Raw genomic sequence first — 19,556 nt, 5'->3', positions numbered from 1 at the left:
GAGATAAGCTTTATAATTGTCTGGGTAGCTCAGCCATTTTAATCAGTTCAAAACTTTGTAAAAAGTTCAAATTTCTTCCTTGTCGGCAGCTTGCCCCGATGTTTTCTTAACGATATCCTCTGCATACTTTAAAGCTTTTCCGGGAGCTGCAAATGAGCGTTCAACGCCGTTATAAGTTATCTTCATTTTTCCGGGAAATAAAATTCCATATCTTACTCCCGGGACTTCCCTCAAAGTGTGTCTTGCCGGTGTAAACAATCTCATTTTCTGGACTACCTCAGGAGAGTAATCGCGAAATATTCGCACATTATCCCCACGGTATGTCAGCTTCTTCCCATAAGTGATCTTTTTCAATATAAATTCCACTGAAGAGATGTCACGGAATTTCACAATTATCTGTCTTGAATCATTTGTTCCTCTTCCAACTCGTTTAGCGACGTCTGTTCTTGGTTCTTCCGACAATTCCAAGACATCTTTGAGTAAGTCAGTAACGAAAGTACATGTTTGAGATTCATGTCCCTTTCGTCCTTCCTTTACTCCGAGAATCCTCAGGTTATATCTCCGAGTTCCTGATTCCAGGTCCAGACATTTATCAGTCATTCTCCCAAGTTTTTCCTCTTCAGTTTTCTGTGATTGTTTCAAATTCTTTATTTCCGAGACAATCTCTTTTATCTCATTCTCCATCTCTTCCATTATCTCATCCAGCTTTCCGATATCATCACTTACACCTTTAAATTTCTTGTTGTAATCATTTTCAATTCTGACACACTCTGATTTTAATCTCTTATCAAATTCCTTATACTGCTTTTTGAGTTCTTTTAACTCACTGCAAGTATTATCAATTTTTTGAGAAATACTCTCCATGTTAGTCTCCATACTCTGCTTGTTACTCTCCATGTGAGACTCCATACTTTGCATCTTCTCCAGTGTCATGTTAATTGTAGCAGTCATATCTAAAAGCATTTGCTTCACCTCTTTCTCCTTCTTGTCTCCTTTTGTTGCCATTTCAAGCAGAGACCCTTGGCTGTAAGAATCTTCTTCTTCTGTCGTTTGCAGAGTATCCAAAACTTCCTCGAGCTGAAGGCTGATAGTATTTTTCTCTGGCGCCCTTGAACGATTATCTCTGCTCATTTAAACTCATTTAAACACCCGATTTCACCATTAATCTCCCCGATTTTCACGTCACCTTCTGATGATAACACCCTTACACAACACCAGGCGACTTCGGTGAGTTTTTAAAAAAAATCGGTGCTGACTTAAAACGACTTTTACAATTTTTTTACGGGGGAGAAGCTCAGTGCCGCGCCTTAATTCTCCATGACGCCGCCGGACGATTTTAGTTTTTTAACCATCCAAGGTACTTTTGGACCGTGTCTGGAGAGCTTTAGCGAATTTTAACTGTTTTACCTAAAGTTTTGTTTTGCTTTCTGAGTGTATACAAATTCTTATTGTGGTCACCATACTGCCATTGCATTGTGGATTTTTAACCTGTTATTTCGTTGATTTTAGTGACTTCTTGTATAATTTCCTGAAACTTTGTATAATTTGTGATGTATCTACTGAGGGAGCATAGGTCAACCCTACCATTTGTCATTTTTATATACCTTGGGATTTTTACCATACACGATGTGGACACTGATCTTTCACAACCTGGATTCTGGATCATTGGACTATCCCACCCACTGGCTGCAATACTGAAGCCACTGTGAACTCACTGAGTTTGTTCCATTTAAATTTGGATCTCGACTGGAAATATTGAAACAATGCTTCACTAGAAACAAACCACTGGTCCAAATTTGTCTATCTACACTACAGGCCAGAGATATTGAACTGAATCCAGGTCCTAGGCCCCTGAAGTATCCCTGCCAATTGTATCATAAAGCTGCCAAATGGGGCAAAAAGCTATAGAATGTGAGCGTTGTAATGGCTGGTTCCACACATCCTGCTTAGATATGGATGACAACATGTATGACATTTTTAGTACCCATCCTTCATACTCTTGGATATGTATAAACTGTGACATGCCAAATTTTTCAACATCATTCTTTGAAAGCCTGTTGGACATTGAACTTTTAAACAGTTTTGAAGCACTGAATAAGACTTCTATTGTTTTTGAAACCAACAATGACAATTCTGGTGCTGACGTCGCTGCATTAGGAGAACCCATTTTTTCCTCAAGCCCCAAGCCTCAGAAGTCACGTAGTAAACCCAAATCAAAGCTAGGGTTGGTGGAAGAAGTCAACTGTGGTGAACCTGAAGATAATTAACCTAAACTGTCGGAGTATCTTGGCCAAACTCCTCCAATTTTAAGCAATTTTGGCTCTGGAATTTCAAAGGTCAAGGTCAAAAACTTTATTTGCCATTTGTGCTTACACACATAGGAACTCTTGTGCGGTTGTTCAGAGAGTCAAGTCAAGTCAAATTAAAAAGACACACAGAAAGACACATAATCTATAAAAACATATACTTCTCTAGAAATAAAAAAAGAAAGTGCCTAAAACCCTATATAAAGGAGAAAGTGAGAGCATTGTAACTTGCACAAACCCTATATAAAAGTGTTGATTGCATTGTAAATTGCACAGGCCCAGGAGACAATATAATATGATATAATATGATATAATATGATATGCTATGAGGTAGGTCAGGACATCAGTTCAGTTTGTTTTGGCCAAGAGTCTCACTGTGGCAGGGAAGAAGCTCTTAAAAAAGCGAGTTCTGTTTGTGGCGATGCTGTCTGCTCGTCTGTGCCTGAGGTTGTATGTGCAGTTTTTGTGTTTGAGCACGGAGTGAGCTGGATGTAGTGTGTCTCTGATGATTCTCTCTGCTCTTTTTTGACAGCGCTGTGTGTAGATTGTGTCCATGGAGGGGAGTTCCGTTCTGATAATCCTCTCTGCAGTCTTTATGACTCTTTGCAGAGCCTTCCTCTCTGTCTGTGTGGTGTTTCCATACCACACCGTGATGCCTGTGGTGAGGATGCTCTCTATCAGTCCTTTGTAGACCTGGGTGAGAGGGCGACAGTGCAGACCAGCTTTTCTGAGCAGCCTGACGAAGTACAGTCTCTGCTGGGCTTTTTTCACTGTGGCTGCAGTGTTTAAAGTCCAGTTCAGATCTGATGTTACTTGTAATCCCAGGTATCTGTAACTGTCAGCCCTCTCCACCACAGTCCCCTTGATGATGAGGGGCTGCAGGGGGGGTGGATTTTTTCTGAAGTCCATTATTATTTCTCTTGTCTTGTCTGTGTTGAGGCTTAGGTCCTTCACCTCACTATAGGCAAGAATGTGGTTCACCAGACTCCTGTAGCCCGACTCGTCCCCCCCCTTGATGAGGCCCAGGATGGTGGTATCATCCGCATACTTCTTCTTCTTCTTTCGTGTGGCATGCACAGCCTAAAGTTGTAGGACAACTTGTTCTATTTGATCTTAATCCGCATACTTAATAATGATGGTATTTTCCTGGGTGGAGACACAGTCGTGTGTGTACAGGGTGAAACGTTTGGGACTGAGACAGCAGCCTTGTGGTGATCCTGTGCTGACGGTGAGCTCTGCAGACACCCTCCTTCCCATCCTCACCACCTGTGGTCTTTCAGTCAGGAAATCCAAGATCCAGTTGCAGGTGGGAGTCGGGACAGTGGAAGACCCCGATATGGTGATTGATACAGAGTCCTGGCTAATCAACTCCATCGCGACTGGTGAAGTGTTCCCTTCACACTTCAATGTATTTTGCTGTGATCGTCAAAATGCTGAAGGGGGAGGTGTTTTCATAGCCGTTAAAAACACCCTTGTTGCATCTGTTGAAACCAATCTCCAGGCAAACTGCGAGCTGATATGGATCTCAATTTGTGTTAAAGGTGTATCTCCTATGTACATTGGGGCCTTTTACAGGCCTCCCTCATCAGAGAGACTATGTTAAAGAATTGGATATTCCCTTGCCAAAATACCACCAAACGCACGTATTTGGTTACTGAGTGATTTTAATGTACCTGACATCGATTGGGAAACCATAGCCTTTACACCTTGTGGTCAACACCCTGCCATCAGTAAGTTTTTGATAGACATCTTTAATGATCACAATCTCCACCAAAGATCTTAGAGCGGAGCTCCGCTCTAAGATCTTTGATCTCCACCAGCTTGTAAAAAAGACCACTAGAGGGAGTAATATTCTCGACTTGTGCCTTACCAACACTCCTGCTGCTGCAGACTTTGTTAACGTCCAATGTGGTATCATCAATCACAAAATGGTTGTCGTTGGAGTGGTTGTGAAACCAAAGAGCATCAGATCACCAAGACGCAAAGTTTACCTGTATGCAAAAGCCAACTTTGCAGGAGTTGATAGTGACATGGAACAGTTTTGTGACAATTTGACTGATAACTTGATTAAAAGTAGCTCAATTGAAGAAATATACATATTTTAAAAGTGCTCTCCTTAGTTCAATAGAGAAGTATATCACTTCTAAGATGAGCTCCAGTCGCTTTTCTTACTCATGGGTCAACAGCTCCACAAAGAGAGAGATCAACAGAAAGAAAGGTCTATATAATAAGTCAAAAATACATGAGTCTGCTTCTTGCTGGGATAATTTCAGACAACTTCGCAGGCACATTGACACGAAGATTCATATTGCTCATAAATCCTACACCAGAGATGTTATTGGTGGTAGCCTCAAGACCAAAAATACCCGGCCTTCTGGAACTTCATGAAATCCAAGGAAGTCTCTGGAGTTTCACCTTTGCACATTAACAATACCATCATTTCAGCTACAAAAGATAAAGCCGAATCTCTTCGTCGTCAGTTTTGCTCAGTTTTTACCGGAGAAAAACAATCTGATTTTTCGAATCTTGGCCTTAGTAGCACTCCATATATTGGTGACTTTCTCATCACCAAAGAGGGAGTTGAAAAGCTTTTGTCTGGATTGAATCCTCATAAAGCCTGTGTCCCAGACGGCATGACTGCCAGAGTTTTGAAATCATATTCTTCAAGCGTTGCTCCAATCCTCCAGATATTATTCCAGAAATCAATTTCTATTGGAGCACTGCCGAGTGACAGGCGTAATGCAAACATCTCTCCAATTTACAAAAAGTACGACCGCTCAAACCCAGCCAATTATCATCCGGTATCCATGACTTCAATTGCCTGCAAACTCCTTGAACATATTATTCATGGCCATGTTATGAGCCATTTTGAAATACACAATATACTAGCTGACCAGCAGCATGGATTTCGCAAAGGCAGATCATGCGAGACCCAGCTCTCTGCCCTGGTTAGTGATCTGCAATACATCCTAGATAACATAGGGCCGGCCGATCTTATTATAATGGACTTTAGCAAGGCCTTGGACACCGTTCCCCAATGTAGGTTGATGGCCAAGCTTCACCACGTTGGCATCCATAAAAACATCTACTCCTGGATTGATTCATTCCTCACCAAATGTTATCAAAAAGTTGTAGTAGATGGTGAGTCATCACAACAATCTCCAGTTGAGTCCGGAGTGCCACAGGGAACGGTGTTGGGGCCCTTGCAACGGTGTTCTTGATCTACATCTACGATCTGCCTGACAACCTGTCTTTGAGAGTGAGACTCTTTGCAGACAACTGTGTTGTGTATCGAGAAATCAAATCTGCTGAAGTTGCCAAGGTTCTTCAAAATGACATAAACCATCTTTGCAATTGGGAAACCATTTGGCAAATGGGTTTCAATCACACCAAATGCTTTTCCATGAGAGTTACTCATTATGCCAAGCCGTACAAGATGGGAGACAGCCGGATTAAAGAAGTTGATCACCACCCATACCTGGGAGTTGAACTCACATCTGGCCTAGCCTGGAACAGACACATAAACCAGATTGCCACTAAAGCAAATAGAACTTTGGGCTGTCTCTGGAGAAACTTGTCCGGTTGTGACAAACCAACTAAGGAGGTAGCGTACAAAGCACTTGTCTGCTCACTGTTGGAATATTGCCAGGCAATATGGGACCCTCACCAGAAAAATAACATTGACACCCTTGACAAGGTTGCGAGGCGTGCAGCCAGCCCGGTTTGTTAATAACAACTACTCAGGACAGTCAAGTGTTTCCGATATGTTAAATCGCCTTGGCTGGGAGTCGCTGGAGTCAAGACGCACCAAAGCCCGCTTATGTACTGTCTACAAGGAGACTCATGGCATCATCCCCAGTAACATATCTCACCTCATTCAATCCAAAACCCCGAAATCTACAAGACAGTCCTCAGGTCACTTTATTTATACTAGAATTAGAGCAAACAAAAATAGCTATCTACAGTCACTATATCCATGGACTATCCCAGAGTGGAACATCCTTCCTCACACCACCAGGTGTGCACCAGCCTTGTCATTCTTCAAGTTACAGCTTGACAACTTGGACATGGATCATCTCACCAAACTTGCCGACATAAAAATCTAAATAACCCTTTTGCAACCAGTACCCATGCGAGCGTAACCTGCATGAGATAGCCCAGCTGTTGGCGGTTGTGCAGTAAACGAGCGGAATGCAGTAAACAAGCTGAAGCAGAATGGAGATGTACAGTGTGATGGTTTTCCCTTCCTTTAGTGTACGGTTATCCAGTGTGTAGCATGCTTTTTCTGGCACCATTTGAACCTGAAATCTGATCAATTTGGCCTTGATACACACTGGAGTTGATGGACGGGGTGCTGGTTCTCCATGGTCGATCCATATTATTTTTTTGTCCAGCTGCTGAACACAAAAAGTCAGAGCAAGGTCGGAGGTGATGGGTGATCCTAAACATAAAGATGTAATGGGTGTAAAAACCCAGAGAACAGAGTAAAGGAGTAGAATCACAGTTTTGAATGCTGTTGGTAAATCTATATTATGTACACTTGTGCTAAATCTAATGATTCTAAATCGATTGTTATATATTTCTTATTATTTCTTCAGTTATTCATCAACTCCTTTTCCCATTTGTTCCCAGCTTGTTTTACAACCATTTTTGCGGGTCTGGACTTCCCAGGCAATGACTACCGCCAGCACCTAGTGGAGGACGAGCACATCTGTCAAAGAGAATGTACCGAGGAGCCAGACTGCCAATTTTACACCTTCGCAAATGGGTTATATCAAAACAGTCGACAGCGGTGAGTCAAACAATTCAAATGCAAGGGACAAAGTTCATAAGTTCATAAGGGATAGAAGCAGAATTAGGCCATTAGGCCCATCAAGTCTATTTGCCATTCAATCATGGCTCATCTATCTCTCCCTCCTAATCCCATTCTCCTGCCTTCTGCCCATAACCCTTGACACCCTTACTAATAAATAATCTATCTATCTCTTCCTTAAGAATATCCATTGACTGGCCTCCACAACCTTCTGTGGCAGAATTCAACAGTTTCACTACTCTGATTAAAGAAATTCCTCCTCATCTCCTTCCCAAAGGAACGTCCTTTAATTCTGAGACTATGACCTCTGGTTTTAGACTCTCCCACTAGTGGAAACATCCTATAAGTTTCAATGAGGTCCCTCCTCATCCTCCTGCAACTAGAGGCCCAGTGCCGTTAAATGCTTATCATATGTTAACCCATTCATTCCTAGGACCATTCTTGTAAACCTCCTCTGGACCCTCTCCAGAACCAACACATCCTTCCTCAGATCTGGGGCCTAAAATTGCTCACAATACTCTAAATGCGGCCTGACCAGCGCCTACTAGAGCATCGGCATTATATCACTGTTTTTGTATTCTAGCCCTCATGAAATAAATGTTAGCATTGCGTTTGCCTTCCTTACTACCGATTCGACTTGCAAATTGACTTTTTGGGATTCCTGCACCAGCACTCCAAAGTCCCTCTGCATCTTCAGTTTCTGGATTCACTCCCCATTTCGAAAATAGTCTACGCCTTTAATCCTACTACCAACATGCATGACTCCACACTTTGCGACAATGTATTCGAACTGCCACTTCTCTGCCCACTCTCCCTACCTGCCCAAATCTTTCTGCAGAGTCCCTGCTTTCTCTACACTACCTGCCCCTCCACCTATCTTCGTATCATTTCATAACTTGGCCACAAAGCCTTGAATCCCCTCGTCCAAATCATTATTATACAACATGAAGAATAGTGGCCCCAGCACCGACCCCTGCGGTACTCTGCTAGTCACTGACAGCCAAGCAGAAAAAGCCCCCTTTATTGCCACTATTTGTCTTCTGCCATTCAGCCAACCTGCTGTCCAAGCTAGTACCTTCCCTTTGATACCGTGGGCTCTCATCTTCCTTTGCACCCTCACATGCAGCAGCTTATCAAAGGCTTTTTGAAAATCTAGGTAAACAACATCCACTAGCTCTCCTTTGTCTGTCCTGCAATTTACTTCCTCAAAGAATTCCCGCAGATTCGTCAGGCAAGACCTCCCCTTCACAAAGCTATGCTGACTTCGGCCTATTTTATCATGAACTTCTAAGTATTCCGTAAGTACTAAGTACTCCTTTATAATGGACTCTAAAATCTTACCGATCACTGAAGTCAGACTAACCGGCATATTGTTCCCATTCTTCTGCTTTGCTCCCTTCTTGTACAGTACAATTTGCAATGTTCCAATCATCTGGATATCTCAGTCTTGTGTGATGGATGGCATTCTTGGACATTTTATCTATTTTTTCCCTCTGGCAATTGTTACTCATTTCTTTTAACCCTGAAAATGCTTGCCAAGGATTAAAGTCTCTCTGCTTGACCAGGTCAAGAAGCAAGTTACCTTCCCAGTGAAAGCCACAGAGAAACCATGTGCTGAAATGTTTGATGATTTCATAAACATCTTAAACTGGGTTATTGTCTGCATATTTTTGATATCTCAAAAGGGGTGAAAGTATGTGCAGCAAAACACAAAGTGCTGGAGTAACTCAGCGGGTCAGCCAGCATCTGTGGAGGAAATTAATAGGCAATGTTTTGGGTTACATCCTCCTTCAGTCTTTGCCTGTGAAAATATGTTGAGTGGTTTTGTAAATATTTTAAGGCATTTAAATTCTTTGTTTGTTTTTAGCTACATTTGCTATCTCAAAAAGAGTGAACGAGGAACTCCACGAAGAATAACAATTCTACAGAATGTTGTATCTGGATTTCCTTTAAGAGAATGTGGGGTCAATAAATCGGGTATGTCAAAAATTATTTCAAGTGTTGAACAGTGAAATAGAAGTTAGTTATCAATTCCATCTTTCTTATTCCTTATAACAGTGCTAATTTTATGCAATTAAGGACGATACCTTATAGTCTGTCAGAACAGCTTAATTAATTAATTCATGCAGTATGATCATTACCATAATGCATAACAGTAGCATGACAGGGCCTCCAACTGCTTTGTGTGGGCCACTTTAAAAAAAAATAGTTTTACAGATTGCTACAGACAGGACCATAGTGATAGGAGGCATTATAGCAAGGGGATCGGACAGGAAATTCTTTGATCGCAAACAGGACCCCAGGATAGTGTCTTGCCTCTGCGGTGCCAGGGTCCAAGATGCCTTATACTGACTGCAGAAGATTCTCAAGGTGGAGGGTGACTTTAGTTTCAGTTTTTAGTGTTTTAGAGATACAGAGTGGAAACAGGCCCTCCAGCCCACCGAGTTTAACCCATTGCACTAGGGACAATTTACAAAAGCCAAATAACCTACAAACCGGCATGTCTTTGAAATGTGGGAGGAAACTGGAGCACCTGGAGAAAACTCACATGGTCACAAGGAGCATGTACAACCTCCGAACAGACAACGCCCATGGTCAGATCAAACCCTGGGTCTCTGGCGCTGTAAGGTAGCAACTCTACCGCTGTGCCATTGTGCGCCCTGACTTGGAGTGACTGCAGAACATCCTCAAGGTGAACGGTGAGAAACCAGAGGTCATTGTGCACGTCGGTAACATTGACATAGGTAGGAAAAGGGATGAGATCCTACTCATTCTGGTAATTTAAATGAAAGAAAAAATAATTTTGCACTGGTAACAAAATAATGTACTTTGTGACATTTCATTTTAGCAATCTGTCCATGTGATTATTGTAGTCTGGGATGTAAGAAAAAAAATTCATATCGTCTGGAGACCCTAAGCTCAGAATTTCATTGGTTCCTTTAGGGCACAGCAAGTGCCAATACTTCATCATACCCATTTTATTGCCGATTAACTATTGGATAATTATTTGTTGCCTTGGGCCACAAGTCTCACTTGTCACAATGTCAAGACACAATGGAAAATCACAGATGAGCAGGACTGAAACCACAAGTCTGCTGGGGAGACTGGGTTGAAAAGCAGTTCCCACGTGCAAAGGTGTTGGAAGGGGCGATCATGGTGCAGAGAAGAAGAGCAGTACCCGGGAGGCCTGGCATCCAACAAATGTGCAAGACAAGTAGGAAAGATCTGCGGATGTTGGCTTATACCAAAAATAGACACAAAATGCTGCAGTAACTCAGCGAAAAAGGATAGGTGACGTTTCGGGTAGAACCCTTGATCTTGGCTTCCCAATTACTCTTTTATCACAGTGTTCACATCACTTACGGTCACTTGTGCAATTTTTATGGAAAACCTAAATTAGTGGTGAAGGTAAATCTGCTTATGTTGAAAACTGAACGGGAGTATGTAGATAGGACCAAGGCTAGTCTATGGCAGCTGTCCACGAAGAAACATAGAAACATAGAAACATAGAAATTAGGTGCAGGAGTAGGCCATTCGGCCCTTCGAGCCTGCACCGCCATTCAATATGATCATGGCTGATCATCCAACTCAGTATCCCGTACCTGCCTTCTCTCCATACCCTCTGATCCCCTTAGCCACAAGGGCCACATCTAACTCCCTCTTAAATATAGCCAATGAACTGGCCTCGACTAACCTCTGTGGCAGAGAGTTCCAGAGATTTACCACTCTCTGTGTGAAAAAAGTTCTTCTCATCTCGGTTTTAAAGGATTTCCCCCTTATCCTTAAGCTGTGACCCCTTGTCCTGGACTTCCCCAACATCGGGAGCAATCTTCCTGCATCTAGCCTGTCCAACCCCTTAAGAATTTTATAAGTTTCTATAAGATCCCCTCTCAATCTCCTAAATTCTAGAGAGTATAAACCAAGTCTATCCAGTCTTTCTTCATATGAAAGTCCTGACATCCCAGGAATCAGTCTGGTGAACCTTCTCTGCACTCCCTCTATGGCAATAATGTCCTTCCTCAGATTTGGAGACCAAAACTGTACGCAATACTCCAGGTGTGGTCTCACCAAGACCCTGTACAACTGCAGTAGAACCTCCCTGCTCCTATACTCAAATCCTTTTGCTATGAAAGCTAACATACCATTCGCTTTCTTCACTGCCTGCTGCACCTGCATGCCTACTTTCAATGACTGGTGTACCATGACACCCAGGTGTCGCTGCATCTCCCCTTTTCCTAGTCGGCCACCATTTAGATAATAGTCTGCTTTCCTGTTTTTGCCACCAAAATGGATAACCTCACATTTATCCACATTATACTGCATCTGCCAAACATTTGCCCACTCACCCAGCCTATCCAAGTCACCTTGCAGTCTCCTAGCATCCTCCTCACAGCTAACACTGCCCCCCAGCTTAGTGTCATCCGCAAACCTGGAGATATTGCCTTCAATTCCCTCATCCAGATCATTAATATATATTGTAAATAGCTGGGGTCCCAGCACTGAGCCTTGCGGTACCCCACTAGTCACTGCCTGCCATTGTGAAAAGGACCCGTTTACTCCTACTCTTTGCTTCCTGTTTGCCAGCCAGTTCTCTATCCACATCAATACTGAACCCCCAATGCTGTGTGCTTTAAGTTTGTATACTAATCTCTTATGTGGGACCTTGTCGAAAGCCTTCTGGAAGTCCAGATACACCACATCCACTGGTTCTCCCCTATCCACGCTACTAGTTACATCCTCGAAAAATTCTATAAGATTCGTCAGACATGATTTACCTTTCGTAAATCCATGCTGACTTTGGCCAATGATTTCACCACTTTCCAAATGTGCTGCTATCCCATCTTTAATAACTGACTCTAGCAGTTTCCCCACTACCGATGTTAGACTAACTGGTCTGTAATTCCCCGTTTTCTCTCTCCCTCCCTTCTTAAAAAATGGGGTTACGTTTGCTACCCTGCCAATCCTCAGGAACTACTCCAGAATCTAAAGAGTTTTGAAAGATTATTACTAATGCATCCACTATTTCTGGAGCTACTTCCTTAAGTACTCTGGGATGCAGCCTATCTGGCCCTGGGGATTTATCGGCCTTTAATCCATTCAATTTACTCAACACCACTTGCCGGCTAACCTGGATTTCACTCAATTCCTCCAACTCCTTTGACCCGCGGTCCCCTGCCATTTCCGGCAGATTATTTATGTCTTCCTTAGTGAAGACGGAACCAAAGTAGTTATTCAATTGGTCCGGCATATCCTTGTTCCCCATGATCAACTCACCTGTTTCTGACTGCAAGGGACCTACATTTGTTTTAACTAATCTCTTTCTTTTCACATATCTATAACAACTTTTGCAGTCAGTTTTTATGTTCCCTGCCAGTTTTCTTTCATAATCTATTTGTCCTTTCCTAATTAAGCCCTTTGTCCTCCTCTGCTGGTCTCTGAATTTCTCCCAGTCCTCCGGTATGCTGCTTTTTCTGGCTAATTTGTACGCATCATCCTTCGCTTTGATACTATCCCTGATTTCCCTTGTTATCCACGGATGCACTACCTTCCCTGATTTATTCTTTTGCCAAACTGGGATGAACAATTTTTGTAGTTCATCCATGCAGTCTTTAAATGTCTTCCATTGCATATCCACCGTCAACCCTTTTAGAATTAATTGCCAGTCAATCTTGGCCAATTCACGTCTCATACCCTCAAAGTTACCTTTCTTTAAGTTCAGAACCATTGTTTCTGAATTAACAATGTCACTCTCCATCCTAATGAAGAACTCAACCATATTATGGTCACTCTTGCCCAAGGGGGCACGTACAACAAGACTGCTAACTAACCCTTCCTCATTACTCAATGCCAAGTCTAAAATAGCCTGCTCTCTCGTTGGTTCCTCTACATGTTGATTTAGATAACTATCCCGCATACATTCCAAGAAATCCTCTTCCTCAGCACCCCTGCCAATTTGATTCACCCAATCTATATGTAGATTGAAGTCACCCATTATAACGGTTTTGCCTTTGTCGCACGCATTTCTAATTTCCTGTTTGATACCATCTCCAACTTCACTACTACTGTTAGGTGGCCTGTACACAACACCCACCAGCGTTTTCTGCCCCTTAGTGTTTCGCAGCTCTACCCATACCGATTCCACATCCTCCAAACTAATGTCCTTCCTTTCCATTGCGTTAATCTCCTCTCTAACCAGCAACGCTACCCCACCTCCTTTTCCTTTCTCTCTATCCCTCCTGAATATTGAATATCCCTGGATGTTCAGCTCCCAGCCTTGGTCACCCTGGAGCCATGTCTCCGTGATCCCAACTATATCATAGTCATTAACAGCTATCTGCACATTCAACTCATCCACCTTATTACGAATGCTCCTTGCATTGAGACACAAAGCCTTCAGGCTTGTTTTTATAACACTCTTACCCCTTATACAATTATGTTGAAAAGTGGCCCTTTCTGATTTTTGCCCTGGTTTTGTCTGCCTGCCACTTTTACTTTTCACCTTGCTACCTATTGCTTCTACCCTCATTTTACACCCCTCTGTCTCTACGCTCACACATTTAAGAAACCCTTTCCCTTTAACTCCATCCTCCACTATCCCATTCGACACCCCACCCCCCTTATTCAGTTTAAAACCACCCATGTAGCAGTGGCAAACCTGCCTGCCAGAATGCTGGTCCCACACCTGTTAAGATGCAATCCGTCCCTTTTGTACAGTTCCCCCTTACCCCAAAACAGATCCCAGTGATCTAAGAATCTAAATCCCTGCCCCGTGCACCAGTTCCTCAGCCACACGTTCAGGTCCCGTATCTCCCTGTTCCTGCTCTCACCAGCACGAGGAACTGGAAGCACACCGGAGATAACAACCCTGGAGGTCCTGCTTTTCAGCATTTTTCCGAGCTCTCTAAACTCACGCTGCAGAATAGTCATCCCCTTCTTTCCGACATCGTTTGTGCCGACATGTACTACCACTTCTGGATGTTCACCTTCGCCCTTGAGGATTTTCTGCACTCTGTCCGTGACATCCTGGATCCTGGCACCAGGAAGGCAGCACACCATCCTCGCATCCCGTCTGTTGCTGCAGAAACTCCTGTCCGTACCTCTCACAATGGAGTCTCCCACTACAATGGCGTTGCCTGCCTTAGGCCTTTTTGGTTTTGGCTCAACAGCCCTATTCGCATCGCAAGCCAGTCCGCCGCCCAGTGTAAACACCTCTTCTGTCCCGACAGCTTCTAAGTGGGTGAACCTGTTCACAAGAGGTACAACACCCGGGGACGTTGTCATTCCATGCTTCCCTCCCGTTCTCACTGTCTCCCACCTTCTCTCTTCCAGTACCTTAGGTGTAACAATCGTACTGTAGGACTTGTCGAGGAACGACTCCGTTTCTCGGACGAACCGGAGGTCATCCACTTGCTTCTCCAGTTCCCCAACACGGCCCTTCAGGAGCTCTACCTGGATGCACTTCTTGCATTTGTAGCAGCCAGAGGCACTAGCGGTGTCCTTGACCTCCCACATACTGCAAGCATCGCACTGAATCAGCTTGCCTGACATCTCCTTCTTTCGTCTCCTCTCCTCAGCCTCCTCGCCGAAGACTCTCGAGCCAAAGACTCACACTTTTCTCACAGGGCACTTCCCTCACAAGGCCGCTCACTCACTGCCGCTCGCTAAGAGCCGTCTTGCTAAAATTGACTGATAAATTGCCTGATTTACCAATTTACAAACCAAATTCCTCAGTTTTCAACTGTTTTCCCAGCACTGGCTCACTTCTCTCCTCCCACTTGGGCTAGAGCGAATCAGTCGTATCTCTTGCTAAAGATTAACCAAACTGGATCTAAATGCTTTGGAATTACTACTCTCCAGAACATACACTGCACTGCAATTTACATTGCACTGCTGTTACTTGACTGACTGTATATTTTAAGAACTTGTTGGAACTGCATAATTAGCCATTGAACCTGCCACAGAACGTTGAAGATATGTGGCATTTAACGTGGCATGCGAGCAGGTAAGATCATCTCTGACCACTCTCACCCTGGCCATAAACTCTTTGAATCCCTTCCCTCTGGAAGGCAACTCTGTCAACTCTGTCGACTGTCAAAGCTGCCACAGCCAGACATAAAAACAACTGTTTTCCACAGTAGTAGCTCTACTCAATAACCAAAAATCTGTAGCCTCCCTTTGCTCTGGTATTATATTTAATTCACATGTTTTTATCAATTATGTTTTATTATTAATGTTTAATGTTTTATATGTCATTCCTAACTGCCACTGTCACAATGTCACTTGCCGGTGGAGCACCAATGCAAATTCCTTGTATGTGAATATATTTGGTCACTAAACTTATTCATTCGTAAACTTATTCATTCATTCATTCATTCATTCATTCATTCACTCATTCATTTGTGTATGCAATAATAATGAATCTCTTCAGGCCAAACATTAGGCAATTTATCCTATTCTATTACACTCCTGCATGTAATGCATTCACATAAACTTTGAAAAGATTCCATTTTCAATTCTAATTTTATTTTCTTACTTTTCCGTTTCATTATTATCTTAATCCAGTTTCATTTCTTTGTGTCTGCATGTAATTTGACATAATCTAATCTTGGTCCTTTTCTGTTATTTCTGATTCTCTCTGAATCCTTGAATCGCATGAATTACATTTCTTTCCAACCATTACTTTTCTCTAAAATCCAATGTGGGCCATTACACTCACCATTCTATAACCACTGATCAGTTGCAAAACATTTTTGCGTTAATCTGCAAAGAAAGGCTTCATGGATTGCTGCTTACGTTATCGATCACATTGTTTAAGTGATGTTTCTTTGCAGGAAATGCTAGTGTAATGATTACGTTGAATGGCGGTGCTGGCTCAAAGGGCCAAATGGCCTACTCCCGCACCTATTGTCTATTGTCTATTGTCTATTACTCCTCCACAAATTTCATGCCAGTCAGGAGCAGGAAAATCACACTCTACAATAAGGTCAATGTGCCTCCTAAATGCATCCGACAAGGTCAATGGATCTGAACTGTAGTACGTAGTAGTACAATTGTGTGATTGTTGCTGTAAAGCACATTTAGCATTACCAACCAACGATTGGTTTGTTGCATTCAAGCCTCAATGGGGACCTCTTGTGGCAGCAGTCCGGCACTTCCTTAGTCTAATGCTGAGTAGATCCATGCCCAAAGTCCTCATTATATGTTGATTTGCTATCCACAGATTCCTGTGCACTTGATGTTGGCCCCTGGCTCCATCACAATTTTTATTAAAAAGTATCTCTATATATTAATATACACATTGAGAAACCAATCTTGATATCAGCAGAAGATAGACACAAAGTGTTGGAGTAACTCAGCGGGACAGGCAGCATCTCTGGATCAAGTCAAGTCAAGTCAAGAGAGTTTATTGTCATGTGTTCCAGATAGGACAATGAAATTCTTGCTTGCTGCACCACAACAGAATGTTGTAAGCAAAAATACAGAACAGTTCAGTTCAATATACACATAAATAAGCAGATAAAGTGCAATAGGCTGTTACAGTTCAGAGTCTGTTTGTTGGCGAGTTTAATAGCCTGATGGCTGTGGGGAAGTAGCTATTCCTGAACCTGGATGTAACACATTTCAGGCTCCTGTACCTTCTGCCCGATGGTAGCGGAGAGATGAGTGTGTGGCCAGGATGGTGTGGGTCCTTGATGATGTTGGCTGCCTTTTTGAGACAGCGACTGCGATAGATCCCTTCAATGGTGGGGAGGTCAGAGCCGATGATGGATGGACAGTGGTCACAACTTTCTGCATCCTTTTCCACTCCTGGGCGTTCTGTCTTCTCCCCTCTTCCATCGAGCAAAAGAGACAAACGAACGGCAAACACTATTGGACATCCAAGCCTCGGTCGTTGAGGTCTTCACCCGAGGCCCCGGACTGGGCCCCGGACCGAGCCCCGGACGAAGCCCCGGACACAGCCGAGCCTCTGTCGTTGAGGTCTTCATCTGAGGTCCTGGGCAAGACCCCGGACTGGGCCTTCAACTGAGCCCTGGACTGAGCCCCCGACTGAGCCCCAAACTGAGCCCCGGACAAGGCTTCATTTACCATGCACTCCTCGCTCGGCTCCCGATGGATGCATGGACTCGGCCTTGCGGCCGCCGCCGCACACGCCGAGCCAGGAGGCGGAGTGAACACGCGGGCACCGTGGTAAGGTTGAAGAACCTCGCACGCGCCCGTTTAACATCAGCTTACCTTGCCCAGTGCTGTGAGGACGGATATGGTCGGCCCTACCACTTCATCCATTGGCGGTTCCTCGAGCCCAGGTATGATTCCCTTTGGTAGATCTTCCCGGTCCCAGGTCTGTCGGCACGCGGGCTCCCAGCCAGGCCCTGTGTGAAGTGCAGCGGCGTGGTCTCCCTGAACCTCCGCCCGCTGGCGTGGGAGCCGCTACCGGACCACAACTCACCTGCAGTCCCTGCAAAAGTGGCCCTGATCAACACGAGATCAGTGCTGAACAAAACCTTCGGCCTCAATTACTTCTTCACCGCATGTGGATTGAACTTCCTACTGATCACAGAAACCTGGCTTAATCCTGGAGAGCTTGCTCCACTTGTGGAACTCTGTCCTGATACCTGTAACTTTTTCAGCTTGCCGAGGCTCTCCAGTGGCGGTGGGGGCCTAGACACTGTGTTTACGAAGAATTTCAACTGACTGCGTTCTGAACGCTGATCACATCTCCAGTTTTGAACATCAACTAATCATAGTTGGTCTAATCTGTCCACTTTTAATTGTTCTTGTGTATCGCCCACCAAAAACGCATAAGGACTTTATCTCACAATTTGGTGATCTTATTGCTAGCTTGTTGCCCAAACTTGACCGGGTCCTGATTCTTGGTGACTTTAACATTCATGTCTGCTGTCCCACAAAGCCTCTTGTGTGTGAATTTATGAACCTGGTTGAGTCCTTCAATCTGTCTCTACTCACCACTGGACCCACGCACAAGCTTGGCCATACACTAGACCTAATGCTTTCGTCTGGTCTCCCAACTTGTAACACAGATATTATTGATGCCTGTCTGTCTGATCATAGTGCAATTATATTCGATGCATCTCTGCCTTTCTTTCCCTCAAAATCCCATCTCCCTGCTCGCTACTCCCGCTACGTAAACTCCTCGACTGCCAGTAGGTTCTCTGAGGCTCTCATAGCCGCCCCCAACATCTGCACTATTGAGGCGTCTCCCCTCCATCTCAGCACCAACGACCTAATGTCTTTATTAAATACTACTTGCTCTTCCATTCTGGATTCTGTTGCTCCTCTTAAAATGAAAAAGCCTAAGCCTAAAGGCGAGCCGTGGCTCAATGACACCACCAGAGCCCTAAGAAGAGAATGCAGAAAATCAGAACGGAAGTACAAATCTGATAAACTTCAAATTTCCTTTGAACTCCTGAAAAACAATCTTCACAAATACCAGGAAGCAGTAAAATCTGCAAGAACAAAATACTTTTCCACCCTTATTTCCAAAAATGCTCATAACTCCAAGGTCCTTTTTAGCACCATCACCTCCATCATATAATAATAATGGATGGGATTTATATAGCGCCTTTCTAATACTCAAGGCGCTTTACATCGCATTATTCATTCACTCCTCAGTCACACTCGGTGGTGGTAAGCTACTTCTGTAGCCACAGCTGCCCTGGGGCAGACTGACGGAAGCGTGGCTGCCATTCTGCGCCTACGGCCCCTCCGACCACCACCAATCACTCACACACATTCACACACATTCACACACAGGCAAAGGTGGGTGAAGTGTCTTGCCCAAGGACACAACGACAGTATGCACTCCAAGCGGGATTCGAACCGGCCACCTTCCGGTCGCCAGCCAAACACTTAGCCCATTGTGCCATCTGTCGTCCCATATGTCCTGCCCCCAGCACCAGCTTAACTGGGTCCCCTGCTAAGTGTGAGGAATTTACTACATTTTTCACCAGCAAAGTAAAGAACATCAGAATGAATATTTCCCCTTCCATCTGTGACCTGGCTGCCTCATTGGTCTGTTCTTCAAAATTAGACTGTTTCCAACCCGTTACTCTACCCTCCCTTGTAAAACTGGTCACCACCATGAAACCTACCACCTGCCCCCTCGACATTGTCCCTTCTGCCCTTCTAAAGGATGTCATTACAATAGCCGGTCCCAGCATCCTCGCCATCTTCAACAGTTCTCTGGCCACTGGCACTGTTCCTACCTGCTTCACGCATGCGGTGGTCCAGCCCCTCCTGAAAAAACCTAACCTCGACCGCACCTTGCCAAGCAACTACAGACCCATTTCTAAACTGCCTTTCCTTTCAAAAGCCCTTGAAAAGATAATTTTAAGTCAAATTATGCCTTACCTTCACCAAAATACTATCTTGGAAACTTTCCAATCAGGTTTCAGGGCCCACCACAGCACAGAGTCTGC

General features: G+C 44.0%; 1 protein-coding gene across 2 annotated transcripts in view; it reads left to right on the top strand.

The window, feature by feature from the left end:
* The window catches only part of LOC116978510 (coagulation factor XI-like), a 99,255-nt gene that overhangs the window by 24,612 nt on the left and 55,087 nt on the right, over window positions 1–19,556 (top strand). Inside the window, exons 7-8 of one of the 2 annotated variants that reach the window (XM_033029693.1) lie at window positions 6,939–7,098; window positions 8,987–9,096. The exons of the other annotated variant lie outside the window; for it this stretch is intronic. Of the exons in view, the coding sequence (XP_032885584.1) occupies window positions 6,939–7,098; window positions 8,987–9,096 (270 nt within the window). The remainder of the gene's footprint in view (window positions 1–6,938; window positions 7,099–8,986; window positions 9,097–19,556) is intronic. 2 annotated transcript variants of the gene reach the window in all.

The sequence above is a fragment of the Amblyraja radiata genome, chromosome 1, assembly GCF_010909765.2.
Source record: "Amblyraja radiata isolate CabotCenter1 chromosome 1, sAmbRad1.1.pri, whole genome shotgun sequence".
NCBI lineage: Eukaryota > Metazoa > Chordata > Chondrichthyes > Rajiformes > Rajidae > Amblyraja > Amblyraja radiata.
The sequence above is the reverse complement of the archived record's forward strand: the minus strand, read 5'-3'. Positions and strand labels throughout refer to the sequence as shown.